The 21,272-nt window shown below is 41.9% G+C and overlaps 1 protein-coding gene across 2 annotated transcripts in view; it reads left to right on the top strand.

The window, feature by feature from the left end:
* The first annotated feature begins 21 nt into the window (after positions 1-21).
* The window catches only part of RBBP5 (RB binding protein 5, histone lysine methyltransferase complex subunit), a 38,281-nt gene continuing 17,030 nt past the window's right edge, over positions 22-21,272 (top strand). For both annotated transcript variants that reach the window (XM_044267729.1, XM_044267728.1), the window contains exons 1-3: positions 22-183; positions 12,687-12,712; positions 13,596-13,768. In XM_044267729.1, the coding sequence (XP_044123664.1) occupies positions 165-183; positions 12,687-12,712; positions 13,596-13,768 (218 nt within the window). In that variant the 5' untranslated portion in view covers positions 22-164. The remainder of the gene's footprint in view (positions 184-12,686; positions 12,713-13,595; positions 13,769-21,272) is intronic.

Below are 21,272 nucleotides of genomic sequence, written 5' to 3'. Positions count from 1 at the left end.
CGGGGGAAGAAAGCGGAAGCCGCGGGGGCTTCTAAGCCAGAAAGTCTCCGGAGCTTGCGCTAAGCTATTTGCGGCGCCCCCCACTTACACGCAGGTCTCAGAAACAGGCGGGGGGAAAAGGCGTCGTTCCTGGAGCTGAGACCAGGCGGCCGGAGTCCTCAGGGATGAACCTCGAGTTGCTGGGTGAGGAGGGCTATGGTTGCGTCTTAGGAAACCCTTCGGTCCTGGAAAGGAGGGAACCTGGGCGGGACGGACGCGGGCTGCAACCTCAGGGACATAGTTCTGCTGTGGATCACTGGGCGCTCCTGTTACGGAGCAGCAGCGGGAGGAGGAAGCCCAGCTTCGGCTTAAGCAGGATGCATTGCCTTTCCCGAGGCTGCTTTCAGATCAGTGCTGGAGCGGTAGGCGCAGACAGCTTGTGACTTCGATTTGAGGACAAGGATCAAAGGTGCTGAAGTAGCCCATGGCGGGCAGGACCAGAGTATTTGGAGAAGAAGGAGTGTGAGGATGTGAGGCTTGAGATGAAGCTTGGAAGACTTGTCAGGGGTTTGGGTGCCTGAAAAAGTTAGATTGTTTTGTAGACGTACGGGGTGCCTAAGGAGGGGGATTTGGAGATCTTCTAGTTGAAGTCCCTCATTGGACACATGAAAAAAGTCTTAGTGGGCAGTGACTGGAAGGCATCAAGTGAGTAAATGGCACACTTGGTCCTGGAATCGTCATCTTGACTTTCTGTTTAAGCTGCTCAAGTAACAGGGACGGTGTGCACAACACAGAACTACAGAAGCAGTTGCTTTTTGTCACGCTCTCTGAGTCATTTCCTCCCTATCCCTGACCCAAGTTGTTTAAAAACTTAGGTCTTGTCTTCTAGGTTTTCATTAGGTGTTTAGCATGATAGTCTATATTTCCAGATTTCCTAAAAGACTTGATGTAAAGTTAAGTTTCTTTAAAAAAAACAAAACTCAGAAGTTGTATTGAATGTTAAAAGGGCTACAAAGGTTTTTAAAGAAGTGGTCCTTACCTTTAAGGAGCTTAAGGTGATTATCCAAATAGCCATAATATATTGCAGAACATAGGCCTTTAAGGGTCATTACCAAGTGCTAAGAACATTTAGGAGAGAGAGGGAATGTCTTCAAGGCTGGGCAAGAAGGGCATCCAGGAACAAAAATTCTATGGAGGAGTTGGACTTTTGAGTAGACATTTAAGACTGGTGAAATAGTGGCGGACTGAAGCATGAAGGTACAAGGAGAAATGCTTATTAGGAATGTTTGAGCCAAGACATCAGTGAGAGAACACCCAAAGAATGTTCCTGCTTGGCTTGGTTGTGGGTGCTGTGAATAAAAGGAAGGCCAGCAGATGCTGTATGTGGACTCTTGAATGGGCTCTTGAATGCCCAGCTGAAAAGTCTGTGTTTTTAAGAAAAGTAGGGCAGATACATTGAAGGGTTTTGACCTGGTAAGTAACTTGATCAGAGCTATGATTTATTTATTTATTTATTATTGCAATTTACCTGACAGCAGCATGTCATTGAGGCTTGGATGGTGTGAAACCAGTTTGGAGGGCTAGAGTAAATGAGTGATAAAGAGGGCCTGAGGTGGGAAATGGAACAAAGAGACCTTGAGGAGGTAAGAGTTGACAGAATTTGAGAATTGTTGTGTGTAGTAGGGGCGTCAGTGGTGAGGAACTATGACGTGAAAATCATGGGAGCCAATGGTGGTGTTACTGATGAACATTTAAGGACATTGGGGAAAGACAGCATTGGGCATGTTGTGTGTGGATCTGGAGTTCAGGAGGTAGGTTTAGATTTATGAGAGAGATGTGTACTTTCCTGCAGGTGGGTTGTTGAAGAAACCTTGTGAGTGGATGACAAGACCAGGGGAAAAGGTGGGAGGGGCAGAAAGAAAACTGCTGAGGGCAGAATCTTGGGCAGTTACCTATATTTTGGGGTTAAGAGGACAAATAAGTGATAATAAATTAAGAATTATATATTACTTATGAGCTAGGCAAATTTTTGAGTGCTTCCCTATATTTATCCACGTGGAGGTGGATCTACGTTGTCGTGCTCTCAGAAGCCACTTGTAGAGCAGGTGAATGCTGAAAGCTGGGAAAGGGCTGCTCTGTGTAGTCCTTAGGCACTTGGTACCCATCAGCAACTTGAGTGGAAGCCAGAGTACAGTCCTTTTTGGAAGGCTTGGGAGACGGAGTGGAGGTCAGAGGTCGACCCTTTTTTTAAAAACTTCAGGATGGAGGAAAAGTGATAGGTAGGCTAGTACATGAAAGAAATGGTCATGGGAAAGAATTTCCTTGAATGATATAGAAGAATCATGAGGGTGAAATTTAGGAATATTTAGCATTGGAAGGTTAGACAGTTTATTTAAAGATTTTATTTATTGGAGAGTGCATGTAAGTATGTGCATGTGTGCATGTTGGGGGCAGGAGCATAGGGAGAGGGACAAGCAGACTGACTCCACGCCTAGTGTGGAGCATGATGTCGGGCTTGATCCCTCCATCCTGCAATTCTTACCTGAAGTGAAAGAGTTGGGATGCTTAACTGATTGAGCCACCCAGGCACCCCAAGAAGGCTAGACAATTTAAAAGAAAGCTGGGTCTGGAAATCTACATTTCTGTGGAAATTACTGAGTTTTAAAGGAGAAAGTTGGAGATAAAAAGCACAAGGAACAGAAGTGATTGTGATTATGGGAGCATGTGTGGGAAAGAATATCTGTCCAGATAAAGGAAAGGAATGATAACGTGCTGTTAATGTAACACTCAAGGTAGTGATTTTACTTCTGTAGTCACTTCTGAGCCCTTGATGGCTATCTGACAATATGCACTGGAGATAGAAAGTTACTAAGAGTTTTTCAAAAAACTATTTTTACTACAACTCACAGGAAGAAAATTCTTTTTTGGGGGGTGAGGGAGAAGGGAGTGGGGGTAGATAGAGAGAGAATCTTAAGCAGGCTTCATGCCCAGTGCTGAGCCTGATGCAGGGGCCTGATGACACAATTCCTGCGATGTGACCTGAACCGAAATCAAGAGTCAGATGCTCAAACTATTGAGCCACCCAAGGTGCCCAGGAAATCTATTTTCTATCACAACCCATCATATATACAAATATATATAGAACTAAGTTTCTCAAAATTATACTTAATTCCTGTTATGCTCAGTGTCCTCTGATGTCTTCTGTTCGAATCTATTAAAAAACTTGTTGGGGCTCACTAAATTGATTTATCCACTTATGGTGGGGTGGGTCCTACTATTTGAAAGACCTCAAAATAAGATATAGCCTTTGCCCTGAATAAATATGTGGAGCTAGAGGGAGTGAAACATAAATAATTGTGTCTAATATGGAACCGTAATAAGTGAATGCATTATGGGAGTTCAGCTGAAAGCAATTAATTCTGCAGTGTAGAGGTTGGCGGTAGAATTTGGGGATGGTTTTATAGAGGAAGCGTCATTTAACCCAGACAGTGCAGATAGAGAAGGGTTTTTCCGGAAGGACAAGTTAGAGAAGCTGATTAGCAGTGCAGGGAGTAGTTGGGACAGATGTTCTGAGGCATGACTGCATATGGTGTGTTCAAGAAATGGTCAGTGATCTACAGCTGGTGCTTAGGGCGGGTTATGTGAGTTTCTATGCTAGGTGCTGATGGGAAGTTAGCCAGACATGGAGAGGATAACACTGGCAGGGGCCAGAATGAAATCACTTTTAAAAATTATACTTAGAAGTTTAGTATTTTGTTGGGTGAAGTAAATTTTAAGCAGCTAAGTGACAGGTGAGATTCTGGTCTTGCAAAGTTGGCTGTGGCAGCTCTGCGAGGGAGGCGAGGCTGGAGTCAAGGACACAGAGTAATTACGTTGGTGAAGGGATCAGATGAGGGCGGGGTGGGATTGGTTATCTAGAAACCTGCGAATTGCATTTTTCTGGAAGAATGCCCTTGCCTGTGTCCTCGCTTGTTAGATTGAGGAAACAGAATGGAAATTGCTACTCTGCTCCTAACCATGACAACAGAGGGGAATGGGTTGGAATGGAAAATAATAGGGCCTTTGGACGAAGAGGTCTGTGCAGCTTTAGAGCTGGTGATGATAATCAGGTCTTTAAGGAGGTGGGTGTTCAGCAGTGTGGAGAACAGACCTATTCCATGTCAGGAGACCTAGAGGGAGAAAGCTGGAAGGGGCTGGAAAGCTGAAGGGCAGTTTGGAGAAAGGATCTTCACCGGACAGAAAGGAGGGGGGCCCTGAGGGAGCTGGGTGGCTGGGCCGGAAGCGTTGTAAACTCAGATTCCGAAAAGGCAGCTGCAAAGCAGCCGCCCTTAGCCGAAGGGAAGGTCTGAGGGGGGCACAGGCTTGAAGAACAGTGTCAGGAAGACGAATGTGGTGGAAGGCCAAGACTGTGAAAGTGAGGCGACTAGGAAGGGTTTGTGACACTATGTGGAGAGTGAAGACTAAAGAAGTTTCCTGCCTGGTTGGGCTGGATGGTGTAATACCAAAATTACTCATTCAGCACTCAGCGCAGACCTTCTGTGTGCTTCCTGTGGGCTTTATCGGCAAAGGGAGGTGGGAAGCTTAATTTCCAATTTTCCTTTTGTCTTCTCTGGGAAAAGGGATGGCTTTTTGGGAACAAATAAAGTGAACACTGGTTGTTGCTAAGAAAAATCCTCAGTAGGTGGAATTTTCGGTAGGCCACTGAGCTCACTTCTCTTGGTTAAATTCCATTCCGTGGCCGTGAGGGAGTAATTGGTGTGGATCTTTGAGATGTGGGAAGAGAAAGGAAGATGTACAGAAGGAAAGCAGATGGGCACATTTTGACTTTCAAATGGGGGGATTGTGTTGTGTTTTACAGATGATACATTAGTAACCTTGAGGTCAAATTCAGGCGAGATTCTAGAGGCTATTTAGTGTAGTTACAGTTAAGAGTGTGGTTTCTGGATCAGGTTCCGGTTGTTCCATGTTTTGACTGTGTGCACTTGGGAAGTGACTTACTGTGAAATGGAATGTAATAGTGTCACTGAACCAACGGAGTTCGCTCCTTGGTGAGTCACAGATGCACCACGTGGAGTTGGGCACAGAGTAGACTTTATTTGAAGCAAGTAAGGAGATCATGGGGAATAACTTCCAAAACCATTTATTCTCTGAGCAAGTGTGAATGGATTCCTTCTGCTTATGGTTTTTGGATGAGTATTTAGTTGGGAAGACTTGTCCTTGCGTGTAGAGGTGAGCATAAGGCCACCGGAGCTCCCTTAAGGAAACCTGCTGTACAGACATTGTTATGGAAATGAGGCCTGTGCTCCTCCTTGGGCGGAGATTTAGTATTCTAATGAGATAAAGGTAGTTGGAGGTCACTCCACAGTCCATCTGCACAGGCACCAGGCAAGGGTTATGCTCAAAGTGGTCTGGACCGTGTCCCGTGTCGCGTGAGGGTTTCAGTTTCCATTCACCCGAGTGAAGAGATGAATGGGAAGGAAGAGCTTGAGCAAAAATATGGGACGAGGGTTGGTGAGTACAAGCAGGTGTCAGTAAAGGTCAGGTGTTGGGGTGTAGCGGGTGCCAGCAGTGGTCTCTTAATCACGAATTGAGAGGACTGAAAGGGAATATATAAAAGACCTTAGTGTGGAGTTGGACTCGTAGGCATTCAGTAAGCGGTAGCTGCTCGTAGTAAGTGCAGGTTTGAGCACTTCAGAGAAGTGATGAGCCAGTGTGAGTGTAAGTCAGGAAAGTGCCCTGTGGTTCTTTAATCTCTTGCTTTTCAAGTGAACAAATATAGCACGTGTTTATCACAGCAGTGGAAACAGTTCAAACACGGATCCAGAAAAACTGTCTTTCCCCTTCCCCAAATGGTAACTTTCTAGAGTTTCTCATTCTGTAGCTTATTCCTTGCTCGCACAAACATTTAAACAAATTTATTAGGGCTTTGTTTTAGCTTTTTTACAGAAATAGAACCTTTTTATACACATTATTTGGAACTTGCCTTCTTCAGTTAACACTGTAGGATATTGTTCGTACACATTGGGAGATGCTAGATCTGATGGATTTTTTTTTAAAGATTTTATTTATTTATTTGATAGAGAGAGATCACAAGTAGGCAGAAAGGCAGGCAGAGAGGGAGAGAGGAGGAAGCAGGCTCGCCGCTGAGCAGAGAGCCCGATGCGGGGCTCAATCCCAGCACTCTGCGATCATGACCAGAGCTGAAGGCAGAGGCTTTAACCCACTGAGCCACCCAGGTGCCCCTAGATCTGATGGATTTTAACACATTCATGTAGATACACACGATATATAATTTCTTTCTTTTTTTTTTTAAGATTTTATTTATTTATTTGAGAGATGGAGATCACAAGTAGGCAGAGAAGCAGGCAGAGAGAGAGGAGGAAGCAGGCTCCCCGCTGAACAGATGCGGGGCTTGATCCCAGGACCCTGGATCATGGGATCATGGGATCATGACCTGACGAAGGCAAAGGCTTTAACCCACTGAGCCACCCAGGTGCCCCATGATGTATAATTTCAACAGTAAAATTCCCATGCGTTTTGAAGAAAAAGTGATCCTTTTTTTTTCCCTTGCGGCCTCCTTTTTATTGATAATCCCATGTATTTCCTTCCATATTTTTCTCTATGCTTATATATGTGTTTGTGTGCATGGACACACACACATAATAATAAAAAATGAGATTATATAATACACGCTTTGTGTTTGCCTTTTTTTCTACTTAGTAACACCAATGTAAATTTCTCTAAGAGAATTAGCATAATTTATTAGTACTTTTGTATTAGAATACAATGTAATTTATTCATCTGTTCCACTAATAATGGACATTTACCTTGTTTCCAGTTTGGGTGGGTTTTGTTTGTTTTTTGGCCACTAAAAACAATACTTGAAATATTAGTACTTCTGTCCCACTGTTGTATTTACATCTATGGAGATTAGATTTCCATTTGTAGAATTGCTGAGGTAAGGACTCTATATGTTTTGCTTTTTTTTTTTTAAGCTTTTGTTTATTTGACAGAGACACAGCGAGAGAAGGAACAGAAGCAGGGGCAATGGGAGAGGGAGAAGCAGGCTTCCAGCCAAGCAGGCAGCCTGATGTGGGGCTCAATCCCAGGACCCTGGGATCATGACCTGAGCTGAATGAAGCCAGACGCTCAATGACTGAGCCACCCAGGCACCCCTGTGTTTTGCTTTTAATGGATGTTGTCAGATCCGTTTTCCAAAGGGCTATAATAGTTCCCTTTTTTTTTTTTTTTTTTAAGATTTTATTTATTTACTTGACAGAGATCACAAGTAGGTAGAGAGGCAGGCAGAGAGAGAGGGAAGCAGGCTTCCCGCTGAGCGGAGAGCCCAGTGCGGGGCTCAATCCCAGGACCCTGGGATCATGACTTGAGCTGAAGGCAGAGGCTTAACCCACTGAGCCCGTAATTCCCATTTTTAATAGGTGACATATAAAAATGTCCCTGTGCCCTCTCCTGCACCCCCAGATGTTCTCTTCCTAAATTTTCCTGTGTTTTTTGTTGCCGTTGTCGTTTTTTTTTTTTTTTTTCAAAGATTTTATTTATTTATTTGACAGAGAGAGATCACTGGCAGGCAGAGAGAGAGAGGAGGAAGCAGGCTCCCTGCAGAGCAGAGAGCCCGATGCGGGCCTCGATCCCAGGACCCTGAGATCATGACCTGAGCCAAAGGCAGTGGCTTAACCCACTGAGCCACCCAGGTGCCCCTGTCGTTTGTTTTTTAAGATTTTATTTATTTATTAGAGAGGAAGAGAGAGCACGAGTGCAAGCCAGGGGAGAGGCAGAGGGAGAGAGAAAGGGAAAAGCAGACCCTCTGCTGAGCAGGGAGCCTGACTTGGGGCTTAATCCTGGGTCCTTAACAGACTGAGCCACCCAGGTGCCCCTAAATTTACCTGTTTGATGGATGAAAGTGGCATCTCATTTTTATTTATGTTCTTTTTGTGTTTTGGGTTGTTTTTTCTTACTGAAGTATAAATTTGCTTTGTAATACAGGTATCAACTCCTATCAGTCATCTGCCTTGAAAGTTTGTTTGTTTTTTTAAAGAGTTTATTTATTTTTGACAGAGATCACAAGTAGGCAGAGAGAGAGAGGAGAAAGCAGGCTCCCCGCTGAGCAGAGAGCCTGATGTGGGGCTTGATCCCAGGACCCTGAGATTATGACCTGAGCCAAAGACAGAGGCTTAACCCACTGAGCCACCCAGGTGCCCCAAGGCAAAGGCTTTAACCCACTGAGCCACCCAGGCACCCCGAAAGTTTGTTTCTAAATCTTAATTGTTTATGGGAACTTTGCCATGCAAAATATTAAATTTTTATTTAATCAAACCTATTTCTCTTTTCTTTTGGTGTTCCTCATTTGGTTAAGATCTTCCCTACCCTAGATAATACATGTAGTCTCCTACATTTTCTTCTAAGATTCTTGTTATTTAAAAACATCGATTTACCTGAAATTGATATGTTACATAAGAGGAATTACTTTTTCCTTCTTCCATATGGTCCCTTGTCATTCCCTATATGTTAAATAAATCCTCCACTAAATTGAAATGCCACCTTTATCATGTATCAGCAGTGTCAGTACATTTAGAATTTTTTTTCCACATTTCTCTTTATTCCATCTGGAATTATATAACATTTATTAATTTTTAGGGAAAGCCGTTAAGTTTTCCCATCCCAGAATGTAGATTACCTTTTCATTTATTTAGGTTTTATGGCCTTACTTAAGATTTTATAGTTTTCTCCATACATGTCTTGTGTCTTCCTTATTACCTTATGACCTGTTCTTTAAATATTTTATATGTTTGTAGCCATCATGAGTGGAATTTTTGCTTGTATTTCCATTTTTGGATTCTAATTGCTAAAGTAAAGAAAATCTATTAATGTTTGAATATTTTTCTTGTATAAGCCACCTTACCCTATTTTCTTGTTTTTTTTTTTAAAAAGTTTGTTGGGGCACCTGGGTGGCTAAGTGGGTTAAGCCTCTGCCTTCAGCTCAGGTCATGATCTCAGGGTCCTGGGATCAAGTCCCGCATCGGGCTCTCTGCTCAGCGGGGAGCCTGCTTCCTCCTCTCTGTCTGCCTGCTTCTCTGCCTACTTGTGATCTCTGTCTGTCAAATAAGTAAAATCTTTAAAAAAAAAAAAAAAGTTTGTTTATTTTTAAGTAAACTCTGCACCCAACTTGGGGGTGGAACTCATGACCCTGAGACGAGGGGTTGCTGCTCACTCTTCTGCTGAACCAGCCAGAAGCCCCTTCCCTATTTTCTTATTAATTAAATAGAGCCTCTTGTGTTTTTGTGGTATTCAGTGACAGCAAAAGAGAAATAGTTTTATCTCCTTATGTTCAGTGGTTAAACCAGTTACTTCATTTCTTGTATGGTATTAACTAGTAATGATATATCCCTTCCTAGTTGCTGATAGTAATTGAAATGGTTTTAATATTTCACCTTTTGGAATGAGAATTGTGTTTTTGGTAGATTTTATCATTTATTGTAGTCCTCTTTTCCTTTTTTTTTTTTTTTTTTTTTTAGATTTTATTTATTTATTTATTTATTTATTTATACAGAGAGCGAGCGAGCACAGGCAGACAGAGAGGCAGGAAGAGGCAGAGGGAGAAGCAGGCTCCCTGCCGAGCAAGGAGCCCAATGTGGGACTCGATCCCAGGACGTTGGGATCATGACCTGAGCCGAAGGCAGCCGCTTAACCAGCTAGGCGTCCCCTCTCTTCCTTTTATTAGAAGTGATTATGGAGTTCTAGCAGATGTGTTTTCAGTATCTACAGATAGGATCGTGTGGCTGTTGTGCAAACATTCTTGACTCAGGATGTACAGTAGAGTGCATCTTGCCATTAGACTGTTTGGAGTACCCTAGACCCTCGTCCTTGTTTCTCTTGCTCTGTTGCAATGTCTTCTTACATGGTCCAATAGCAAACTCTCCAGAAGCTTTGTGGTTCGAATTTGGTTATAATTGTATATACTGTTAGAGGTTACTTTGCAAGTCTGCTGAGTGTGAAGGTGAAATATTGTGTCCCATTTGTGTTGAGAAAATTCTTGTTTTTCTTTTTTGTATTGTCTCTGAGGGTTTGGTGTCAGTTATGTTGGCTTTATTTAAAAAAAAAAAAAAAACAAAAAACTAGTATTTTTTCCCCGCTCAGAATAGCTTGAATAATATAGTAATTTTCTGCTGCTTGAGACTAGGAGAAACTGCTCACAAAATCCTTATGGGTCTGCTCCCCTCCCCCCTCCTCCTTTTCAATGCTGTGTCTTTAACAGCCTTTCATTGTGTATTTTACTCATTGATCCAGTCAAGGACTTTTCGTCTATAATCAGTTTTGGATATGCATGTTTTGCTGTAGAAGCCACTCATGTGTTTTGTATCAAGTGTATTATGAAGTTAAATCTCTGACAAGGGTTTTATTTCTCCTCGGCATCCACGTCTTTGGGCATCCTTTTTTCCCCCAGTATGGATTTAAAACCTAAGAAATCTAATTGTCCCGTAAAATGGTAGATGATGGCAAGATGAAGAGTATAAAGGTGACCTTGAGCATTCTCTGAGGAAAGGGCCTTGCTTCCTGTCGTCCTGCTTGCCCGCAGTCTTGACTCTGGTCCTCCAACAGAACCGCCCCCGATGAGCCTGGTCTTTCTCACATGTTGTCACTTTTTCTTTGTGCCTTATTGTAGCTCTGTTAACTAGGATGATCCGCAAAAGAAGAAAAACCTACCCTAGAAACATAAACCAGATATACAAGGGGTAGTCTGGTGTTGAGAGGTGATCGTACGTTGAAATGGTCCCTGGATCCCCGACTCACTCAGAAGCTTGTGCGTGGCTTTCCCTTACCGCAACACAGCCTGTCGTCCTCCGCTTCTTCCCCAGTACTTTGTCTTTTCAGGTTGTGGTTTGTTGTTTGTTTTGTTTTTAATTTTTGGATAAATGCTTTTTGTTTGTTTGTTTTTTCCCCGACCATGTGAAGGTATAGATCTGTCTTACTGATTTGGAAAGATTTCTGAGCTAAATTGCTAAGGAAACAAGTCACATTATAGATGTAATGTTTTATTTAAAAACCAGGACAATTATACATGAATGCTCATACAAATATATGCTTCTAGATTTACTTATATAAGCATATGGAAATATATGGAAGCTTTTACCTTGGTTGAGTGGGTTGCAGGGAGGAAACGATCATTTGTTGATTATACATTTCTGTATTGCATGTATTACTTCAGTAACTTCAGAAAATTTCTTTCAAAAACCTTTCGATCTGGGTGCCTCGGTGGCTCAGTTGGTTGGGCATCTGCCTTCTGCCCTGGTCTGCTTCTCTCGGCCCTTTCCCCCACCCCAAACTCGCACGCTCTCTCCTTCTGAAATGAGTAAATAAAATCTTTAAAAAAATAAAACTTCTCTACTGGTTTCAGGATTTCAGTTCATTCTTTCATAAGTGAATGCAGTCAGCCACCTTAAATCTGGTTCACATTAAATACATCAAGGTAATTACCTTTTGGGGACATTTGCGTTTAGTTCCATCTTTTAGTGTTCTTTATTGTAGGGCTCTTTGTTTGTTTGTTTGTTTTTTTAGTGGTTTTCATGTTTTTACTGTAGTTTAACTTTTCTTTCCTCCTCCTATTCTTCCTCCTTCCCCTCCTCTCCCTCCTCTCTTTCTCTTCTGTTTTGTTTTGGTTTGGTTTGGTTTTGGTTTAAGTAATCCCTACAATCCAGCCTGGGGCTCAAACCCGTGATCTCCAGATCAGGAGTTGCATGCTCTTCAACTGAGCCAGCCGGAGCTCCTGCTCTTTTGTTTTTAATTACACTTTTATAAAGGACAGTCTAATAAAACTGGGTTTCAGACTTTTTTTTAAGAGTAGGCGACTTCTTTTAGATGAAATCTGATTTGGATGCCTTATGTGTGAAACAGCTTTCATGGATCTGTAGTTCTCAGTATAGTTTAAAAACCACTGTAATAACATACTTATGTAATGTTAAAAATATATGCTGACCCGGACACTTAGGAGAAGCTGGCGATATCATCCTGCCATCGTCTGCTGTTCGAGATGTTTGTGACTTGTGTGAACACTGCATTTCAGACAGGAAAAACATGCTAGGGGTGTTAGCCGCCAAATGTCATTTGCTTAAGAAATTAATATAGAGAGTAGAGAATTGCATCTTTAATCAACTACCAGATTATGTGACAACATAAATGTCATTGTGAGGAAGGTAAATGGCCACTTCAGGTTGGCTGCTGTAAATGACAGTTCTAGAGAGTTCATCCGACTTTAGATAGTTTAACAGATTGGATATTTAAAAGTTTGTAATTCAAAATAGCCAACATAACTCCATTACCTGTTTACATAAATAACGTTTTTATGAAAAATAACTTTTGTAAAACAAAATTAGTGAGAAGAGCATTGCTTTACAGTTCCAAGTTGCCCTTACTGCTTGCCTAAGTAGAGGTTGGTGGAATTCTTGCATCTACTTTTGCATGCACTCTGTTATAACACTGGTGCTGTGGCCTCAGGAGTGGGACACAGGAGAGGAAAGAGGCAGATGTGATCTTGGTATGATAATGAAAACAGGTGTGACCGCTCTGGAGTCCCTGAGCCAGAGGCAGTTCCCATCCACACTTCGCAAACCATTGTGTCCGCCTGTTTGTGAGCTGGAGGATTCCTGCTTTGTTGCAAACGCTCCATGAACTCTTTCTTTGCTTTGTTGCAGAGTCCTTTGGGCAGAATTATCCGGAGGTAAGAGTATAGTTTTTTGTTTTTTTTTTTAAAGAGTATAATCTTATTGTGAATTTAGGAGTATGATAACTTGCTGTCTTTTGTGTTTGAGTGGAAAATGTTATTTGATCCTCCCCACCTCTTTTCTTTGACAGTAGAAGCTTTAAGTATGATGATACCTCTTTTGCTATGATAAGGAACTCAGTGTTTAATTTTGAGAATAGAGGAAATATATAAGCAGTATTGGTGGGAAATCTCACCATAATGTTTTAATTTTACACAGTTCATTTCCCAGTAAATTAAAAACAATTCTTTGAAGAATTTTTCACAATCAGTACTATCACCTGTATGTAGGGTTTTTTTCCTTAGTGCTTTTCTAGTTTCAATCAATCAGTGTTTTTGCATATTAGTAATACGTATGTTCTACTTTACTTTTTAAAATAAGAATATTTTGTAATACTTGAAATGTGTTTCAGTGTAGTCATTATGGTTATTTTAAATGGCTTGTTACGAACACAAAATAATGTATTTGACTTTCCTAATATTGCACATACAGGTTGTTCTAGGGGTTTTGTTTTAAACTGTTTTTCTTGGACTAAATCCCAAGAACTGTTTATTGGGTCAGTAGGATGACTCTTTTCAGTGAATCTTGTTATATTTTGCCTAATTGCCCTGCCCGGTGGGTTCAAAGTCATTCTGGTAATGAGTGGGATTTATCACATCTGTTTATCACTTGCTTCCTTGTTTTGGCTAGTCTAATAGGTACAAGAACACACATAGAGTTTCTTTGGGCATACATCATAATTTAAAGAGAACTGTCATATAGGTGATAGAGAGTCTTTAAGAAATAATTTGGGTACCTGGATGGCATTGTCTGTATTCTTGTATTCGTTTTAATTTTTAGGAAGCCGATGGAACCTTGGATTGTATCAGCATGGCCCTGACTTGCACCTTTAACAGGTGGGGCACGCTGCTTGCGGTTGGCTGTAATGATGGCCGAATCGTCATCTGGGATTTCTTGACAAGAGGCATTGCTAAAATAATTAGCGCGCACATCCATCCCGTTTGTTCTTTATGGTAAGAAATTGTAACACTAATATGTTGAATCTGAGTTGAATTAGGGGGATGAGTGGTGACTGTGAAATTGCCAATCTAATTGTACTAGATATTTTAATACTTAGAGTTTTAAGTGTTCAGTCATTAGTAGTACAATTTTTCATAGCATCTGTAGACCTTGAAAAAATGCTGTCCTTGGAGCACTTTTTTTTTTTTTTAAAGATTTTATTTATTTATTTGACACAGAGAGAGAGAGAGACCACAAGTAGGCTGAGAGGCAGGCAGAGAGAGGGGGAAGCAGACTCCCCGCAGAACAGAGAGCCCGATGCGGGCCTCAATCCGGGACCCTGAGATCATGACCTGAGCCAAAGGCAGAGGCTTTAACCCACTTAGCCACCCAGGTGCCCCAACAAACTTTTTTTAAAAAAAACAAGAAAATAGGGTAAGGTGGCTTATACAAGAAAAATATTCAAACATTAATAAACCACTGAGCCACCCAGGTGCTCCATCCTTGGAGCACTGTTGTCAGGGAGAAATTGAGTGTACGTATGGATCTGCGTCGGGTTCTATCTGAGAATATTTCAGTGCTGAAATGAGATATTTACAGATTGCAGCTGTAGTAGCATATGTGATACTGGCCTTTCATTTAGAATTGACAATCTTGATTAGGAGGGAAGCGCAGAAGTCATCTGCTTCAGCTTTGTCCAAGTTCTTGAATTCCAGCAGTCTTAGTGCTCACACCCGTGTCTGTTCCTTCATTGACTCATAGTTGAGATTTTCTATCAAATAGATTGAGCTAAACTCCAGTGTAGTATAAATTCCCATTGATCTCTTTCTTACTCTCGGTGACTACTGTGTTTGCTTTGGAAAGTTTTGTTTTAGGGTAGCTCTTCTTCTAAATGAGCTTGGACCAAAAAAGGCATCTTATCAGATCTAGAATTTTTTTTTTTAAGATTTTATTATTTTTTTTAGAGATCGAGCAAGTGTGTGCAAGTAAGCTGGGGGTAGAGTAGAAGGGGAGGGAGAAGGACAAACAGACTCCACACTGAACAGGAGTCTCATGTGGGGCTCAGTCTCACGACCTCGAGATCAGGACCTGAGCTGAAATCAAAAGTAAGATGTTGGGCGCCTGGGTGGCTCAGTTGGTTAAGCGACTACCTTTGGCTCAGATAGTGATCCCGGAATCCCAGGATGAAGTCCTACGTGAAGCTCCCAGTTCCACGGGGAGTCTGCTTCTCCCTCTGACCTTATCCCTTCTCATGCTCTCTCTCACTGTCTCTCTCTCAAATAAATAAATAAAACCTTAAAAAAAAAAAAAAAGGTAAGATGTCCAACCGAGTCATCCAGGCACCCCATAATCAGATCTAGATTTATGAATCTGTAAGCTGTTTTCTTTTGTATTAATGGAAATGGCAGCTGTATTGTAAAGCACTGGGTTGGGAGGAGGCCTGAATCCCAGTCTAGGATTGGCTGCCAATGAACTAGCTTTGGCCAAAACTTGTCTGTAATATGCAAAATGAGAGTATTAGCCACTCCCACCTGTTAAAATAATGCATTTATTTTTATTATAAAATAATATATTATCATTTAGAACATTATGGAAAATACAGCAAAGCAAAAAGAAGTACTGGTATCTCCCGTAGTCCCACCACCCAAGTAATCACTACCATAAAGATTTTAGTCTATTTTTATATATGGCTTTTATTTTTTTTTTAAAGATTTTATTTATGTATTTGACAGAGATTACAAGTAGGCAGAGAGGCAGGCAGAGAGAGAGAAAGGAAGCAGGCTCCCTGCTGAGCAGAGAGCCTGATGCGGGACTCGATCCCAGGACCCTGAGATCATGACCTGAGCCGAAGGCAGCGGCCTAACCCACTGAGCCACCCAGGCGCCCCTATATATGGCTTTTAAAGAGCAGAATTTAGGGGCGCCTGGGTGGCTCAGTGGGTTAAAGCCTCTCCCTTCAATTCGGGTCATGATCTCAGGGTCCTGGGGTCGAGCCCCACATTGGGCTTTCTGCTCAGCAGGGAGTCTGCTACCCCCTCTCTCTCTCTGCCTGCCTCTGCCTACTTGTGATCTCTCTCTCTCTCTCAAATAAATAATAAAATAAGATCTTTTAAAAAAGAGCAGAATTTATAATTGTGCTATGTTCTGTTTTATATTTTGCTTTTTTTCCTCTGTAACACCAGACAGTTTCCTACTTTCATAGCCTCTACAAACTTTTTTTTTACAGCTATATATCTTCTCATGGATAAATTATAATTTATTTAACAGTTTTTTTCTAGTTTCTCTGCTACATGTTTTTAGTAAATGTCTTTGTGCATAAACTTTTTCACTTACATATTCATTCATTCAACAATACTGAGCATGAATTATGCAGCAGGTACAGGTCCTAAAGCTTTATGGTTCCTGTGTAAGAAATGTGTTTGGGGTTCAGTGGAGGCAAAGGTGCAAAGGAGGAGATGACCCATGTCCTGGAGGAGAACAGTAGTCAGGAAAGGCTTCTAGGCAAGATAATATCTAACCTCAAACTTGTAAGTTATAGGTGTTTGCCAGTTGTATTCCAAGCAAAGGACGCTGTCCAGGCAAAGGTCCATTAGCTTCAAACAAGCACGAGAAATGGAGAACCGCAGGTACTTCAAGATAGCTGGATTGTGGTGTGGGAGATGTGATGGGGCAAGAGCCAGTAAGCAGAGATCCTCATGGAGGATGTTGTGTACCATAGTATGAATTTGAACTTCATCTTGTAGGTAACTTTGAATCCATTACGACATCATAGGAAAGAACAGTGGTATGATGAGCTTTTTATTTAAGGAAAAAATCTCTAGGACAGCATGTGTTAAAGAGATTGAAGGAGACAGAGAATGAAGATAAGGGAAGTACAGAGATCTCAGCTAGAGATGATGAGCTCAGCAGCCCCACGACTATGACTGAGCATGACTGAGCGGTACTGATAGAGGAGAGGACAGAAGTTAGAGTCCTGGTCGTAGTCAGATGAGTCTGAGCGAAGTGCCAAAGTTAGGATGAACCTCAGACTTCTGGCTGAGATGAAGATACTAATGTAGAATTTAGGGGGAAATGGTTTAAGTTTGAGATCATGGCTGTGTGTCTCCTATTATTTTATTGCAAATATTTGTCCTGTGAGTTTCTTTCCTGCGAGACGGTAAGTGCTGTGATTCATTAACCTTGAATGCCATTTTACTCCATACTCCTAGCTTCTGGGTTTTGTGTTTGTGTTTTTCCCCAGGCTTCTAATTTTGTGCCTGCTTACAGGGTTTGGAATTGTTGGCTATATTATTATTATGTTTTTCAGTGGGAGAGCCCCTCTTAGTTTTCACTTGTTTATAATTTCATTTTCAAAATTAGAGTCCTTTCTATTTTAACAGAAATACAGGCTTACGGTGGGAAAAAGAGAAAAGGGTATTATAATACAAAAGGATTTAAAGAAAAAATGGGGGGCCTGGGTGGCTAAGTTGGTTGGGCATCTGCCTTCAGCTCAGGTCACAGTCCCAATACCCTGGGATGGAGCCCCACATTGGGCTCCCTGTTTGGCAGGATGTCTGCATCTCCCTCTCCCACTCTCCCTATGCCCCTCCCCCTTGCTCATGTTCTCTCTCTCTCTCTCACTTTCTTCCTTGTTCTCAAAATTTTTTTAAAGGAATTTATTTATGACAGAGCAGAGAGGGAACACAAGCAGGGGGAGTGGGAGAGGGAGGAGAAGCAGGCTTCCTACTGAGCAGGGAGCCCGATGTGGGGCTCAATCCCAGGATCCCAGCATTGCGACTTGAGCCGAAGGTAGACACGTAATGACTAAGCCACCCAGGCACCCCTAAATAAATAAAACCTTTTAAAAAAAAATGGAATGATAACTAATGTTCTGTCCTATAGTCAGGTTGTACTGTAAGACTTACAAGAAGCAAGGAAAGCTGTCCCTTTTTTCTCCTCACTCCCAGTATGGTCTGGTTCCCTGTGTGCTTTCATTTTTTGATCTGTTTTTTTCTGGTATTTATCTTCATATTTCTAGATAATATGTATATGTTACTTTTTCTTGGTTTGTTGATTTCAGAAATTATCCATGGACATCCTGTTATACTGCCTGCAAGTTTTAGCCCACTGTCTTACCCTCCTATCATTCACTGAAATGGGTGGGTCACTGGCTTTTTTGTTGTGAATCCTAACAGAAGGGCATCTTCAGGGACATCTGGGTGGCTCAGTCGGTTAAACCTCTGCCTTTGGCTCAGGTCATGATCCCAGGGTCCTGGGATAGAGTCCTAGCTCCAGCTTGCAGCTCAGCAAGGAGTCTTCTTCCTCCTCTGCCTGCCCATCCCCCTGCTTGTGTGTGCGCTCCAGTGCTAGCTCGCTCTCTCTCTCTCTGACAAATAAATCCTCTTTAAAAAAAAAGAAGGGCATCTTCAGGCCTCTTTTTTTTTTTTTTAAGGTTCGCATTCTCTAGAAGGATCTTCTTTCTGTTTGCCTTTCTGAGAATTAAGCACGACTGCAGGTGCTCTAGAGCTGGTGGGAGAGAGGCACCAGAGTCCTTTGGTAAATAGACTTGAACTTGATCCCTTTATAGTCACTTCCTTATTTTACCCCTGCCTTTCTCTGGCCCTTGAGTCCCAGGTCTGGGCAAACGTTCATCTTGTCTCCTACAAATAATTGTTAATGTTTTTTGAATCATCATTATGTGCCAGGTATTGGGATAGAAATTTTATATATACTGATCTTAACTCTGTCAACAGTCTTCTGCTGGGTAGGTAATATTACTGCTCCCGTGTTATAGGCGAGGAAATGAAAGCTCAGAACGGTCTATAACTTGCCTAGGATCGCATAGCTACAAGGTGGTAATGTCCAGGTTTCAGCCCAAGTCTAACTCTTGAGCCTGCATCCTTAACCACAGAGATACACTGCCAGCCGAGTTCCTCGGCCGCAACTCCTCTTCATTGTAAAATTGGGGTAAACACTGGTTTTGGGTTTCTCTGTCCCTTATGTTTCTTTTTCCTTTTCATTTTTATAAAAATTTATTTATTTTGTCCCTTCTGTTTCTCACTTTTCCTCCGCCTTCCTTTGGGTTTCTTGAACATTTTTTAGAATTCCATTTTATCTGCAGCAGTCCCCCTTATCTGTGGTTTCCCTTTCCGTGGTTTCAGTTACCTGTGATCAGCCACAGTTAGGCAGCCGATGATTCTGACATGTCAGAAGGGCAGTAGTGGCCTAAGGCTGCATCACAGTGCCTGTGTCGTTCCCTGTGCTTCATGTCTTCACATGGGCACTCCATTATCCCACACCACACAGGAGGGTGCACAGGAAGAGAATTTGAGGGAGAGAGACCACAGACAACTTCGATTGTCTTATTGTGCCGAACTTTCAAACGAAACTTTCTCATAGGTATGTTACTTACCTGAAAACACAGTCTACATGGTGTTTGTTACTGTTGGTGGTCTCAGGCGTCCATTGGGGGGTATTAGTATCCCCCATGAATAAGAGGGAACTGTATAATATTTTTGAGGGTACTTGTGTAACTTTTCAGTGGTTACTAGATACCACATTGTGTACACCTAACTTATTACAGCCTACTGGTGTTGACATTTTACCAGTTCAGGTGAAGTGTAGAAATGGTAAAATTTCCATTTACCCTCCTTTGTATATAATTGTCTTAAATATTTCCTCTGTATACGTTGAGACCCACATAAGACAGTGTTACAATTTTTGGTTCATATGTCAAAACTAGAACAAAAAAAATTGATCTTATTTACTTATATTTTTATTCTTTTCATAGTCTTTTTCCCTCATGTTCTAAGATTCCTTCTTTTATCATTTCCTTTCCATTTAGAAAACTTCCTTGACTCATCCTTTTAGGGTAGATCTGGCCAAAGGTCTTGACTTACCTTTTGGCTCCTGAAGGGTATTTTTGCTGACAGTAGAATTTGGGTTGGCAGCTCTTTTTCTCTCAGCATGTGAAGAGTGCGCCCCTTCCTTCCATGCTTTCTGGTGGGAAATCTGCACACGACTTGCTTCCATAGGTAACATGTCCTTCCTCTTTCTTTGTCTTTAGGCTTCAGAGGTTTGTCTCTGAATCTTGGACTCACCCTGTTGGAAGTTTGCTCAGCTTCTTGAATCTGTAGGTTTTCTGTCTTTTGCCAGATTTGGGAAAATTTCAGGCATTATTCCTTCAGTACCTGAAAGACGCATTCTTTCTTCTCTTCTAGGACTCTGGTGACGTGGATTGTAGATCTTTTATTATAGTCCCACAAGTCCCTGAGGTTCGGTTCTGTTCTGTTCCTTTTTTTTTGGTCTGTTTTTTCTCTTACTCAGATTGACTCTGTTTTCCAGTTCACTGATTCTTTCCTTCTCCATTGGCTCCTGAACCCATCTATAGGATTTCTTATTTCAGTTTGTGTTTCATTTCTAAAATTCAGGTCTTCCTTACATCTTTTATTTCTTTGCTGATACTTTGTTTTTTCATTTATTTCAAGCATGTTCTTAATTACTTATTGAAACACATTTAGGATGGCTGCATTAAAATCCTTGTCAGATAATTCTAACATCTGTATTATGTCACTGTTAGTATCTGTTGATTGTCTTATCTCATTCAGGTTGAGATTTTTATTGTTGTTGTTCTTGGATTGATAGTCATTTTCAGTTGAAACTTGGGCCTTTTGGGTATTGTGTTGTAAGACTGTAGGGCGTACTTAAATCTTGTGTTTTAACTGGCCTCCTTTGACACTGTACCAGCAGAGAAGAAAGGGCGACGTCTTGTTAATTGCCAGGTGGGTTAGATGTCCAAGCTTTTTGGCTTCACTGTGCTAGGTGGGGATGGAAGTGGAGGTTCCCCACTGGCCTCCTGGTCTGAACCATGCCGGCTGGGAGGGATAGGAGTACCTTCTTCCTGTTCTCCAGTGGCCTCCACTGCTTTGGGACCCCTCGTTCTAGGCTGGTGGGTATGGAAATCTGGCTGCCTGCTGAGGTGTCTCTGGGACCAGTACAGTTAGTGGAGAAGGGTGCCTTGCTATGACTAGGAAAGAGTGGAGGTCTAGATTCTGTTTAGATTCTGTTGACTGGGATGGAAGTGGGGCTGCCGTTTTTTCCACAGTGGTTGCTGGAGTCGAGTCATTATTGCCTAGAAGTTTTGTGTCTCTCTGTGCCGTCCTTTGCTGCTCCTTTGGCTAGTGAAAGCAGGCTCTTCTTGAGGCCTTATTTGTGTGAGCTTGTTAGTATTGTTGGGCTGTTGGTTTCTCCATCACTCAGTCTGGGATATATGTAAGGCAAAAAAGAGAATCCAAGGAACTTTCTTTTTTTTTTTTTTTTTAAAGATTTTACTTATTTGACCGAGAGAAAGAGATCACAAGTAAGCAGAGAGGGCAGAGAGGCAGGCGGAGAGAGAGTCCAAGGAACTTTCTAATGTGTCATTCCTCATATCCTGTAGTCTCTAGCCAATCAGTTTTTCCTCTGCCCTTCAGAGTCTTTTTTTTTTTTTTAAATAAAGATTTTGTTAATTTGAGAGAGATTGAGAGAGCACAAGCAGGAG

The sequence above is a fragment of the Neovison vison genome, chromosome 10 (genome assembly GCF_020171115.1).
Source record: "Neovison vison isolate M4711 chromosome 10, ASM_NN_V1, whole genome shotgun sequence".
Taxonomy (NCBI): Eukaryota; Metazoa; Chordata; class Mammalia; order Carnivora; family Mustelidae; genus Neogale; species Neogale vison.
The sequence above is the reverse complement of the archived record's forward strand: the minus strand, read 5'-3'. Positions and strand labels throughout refer to the sequence as shown.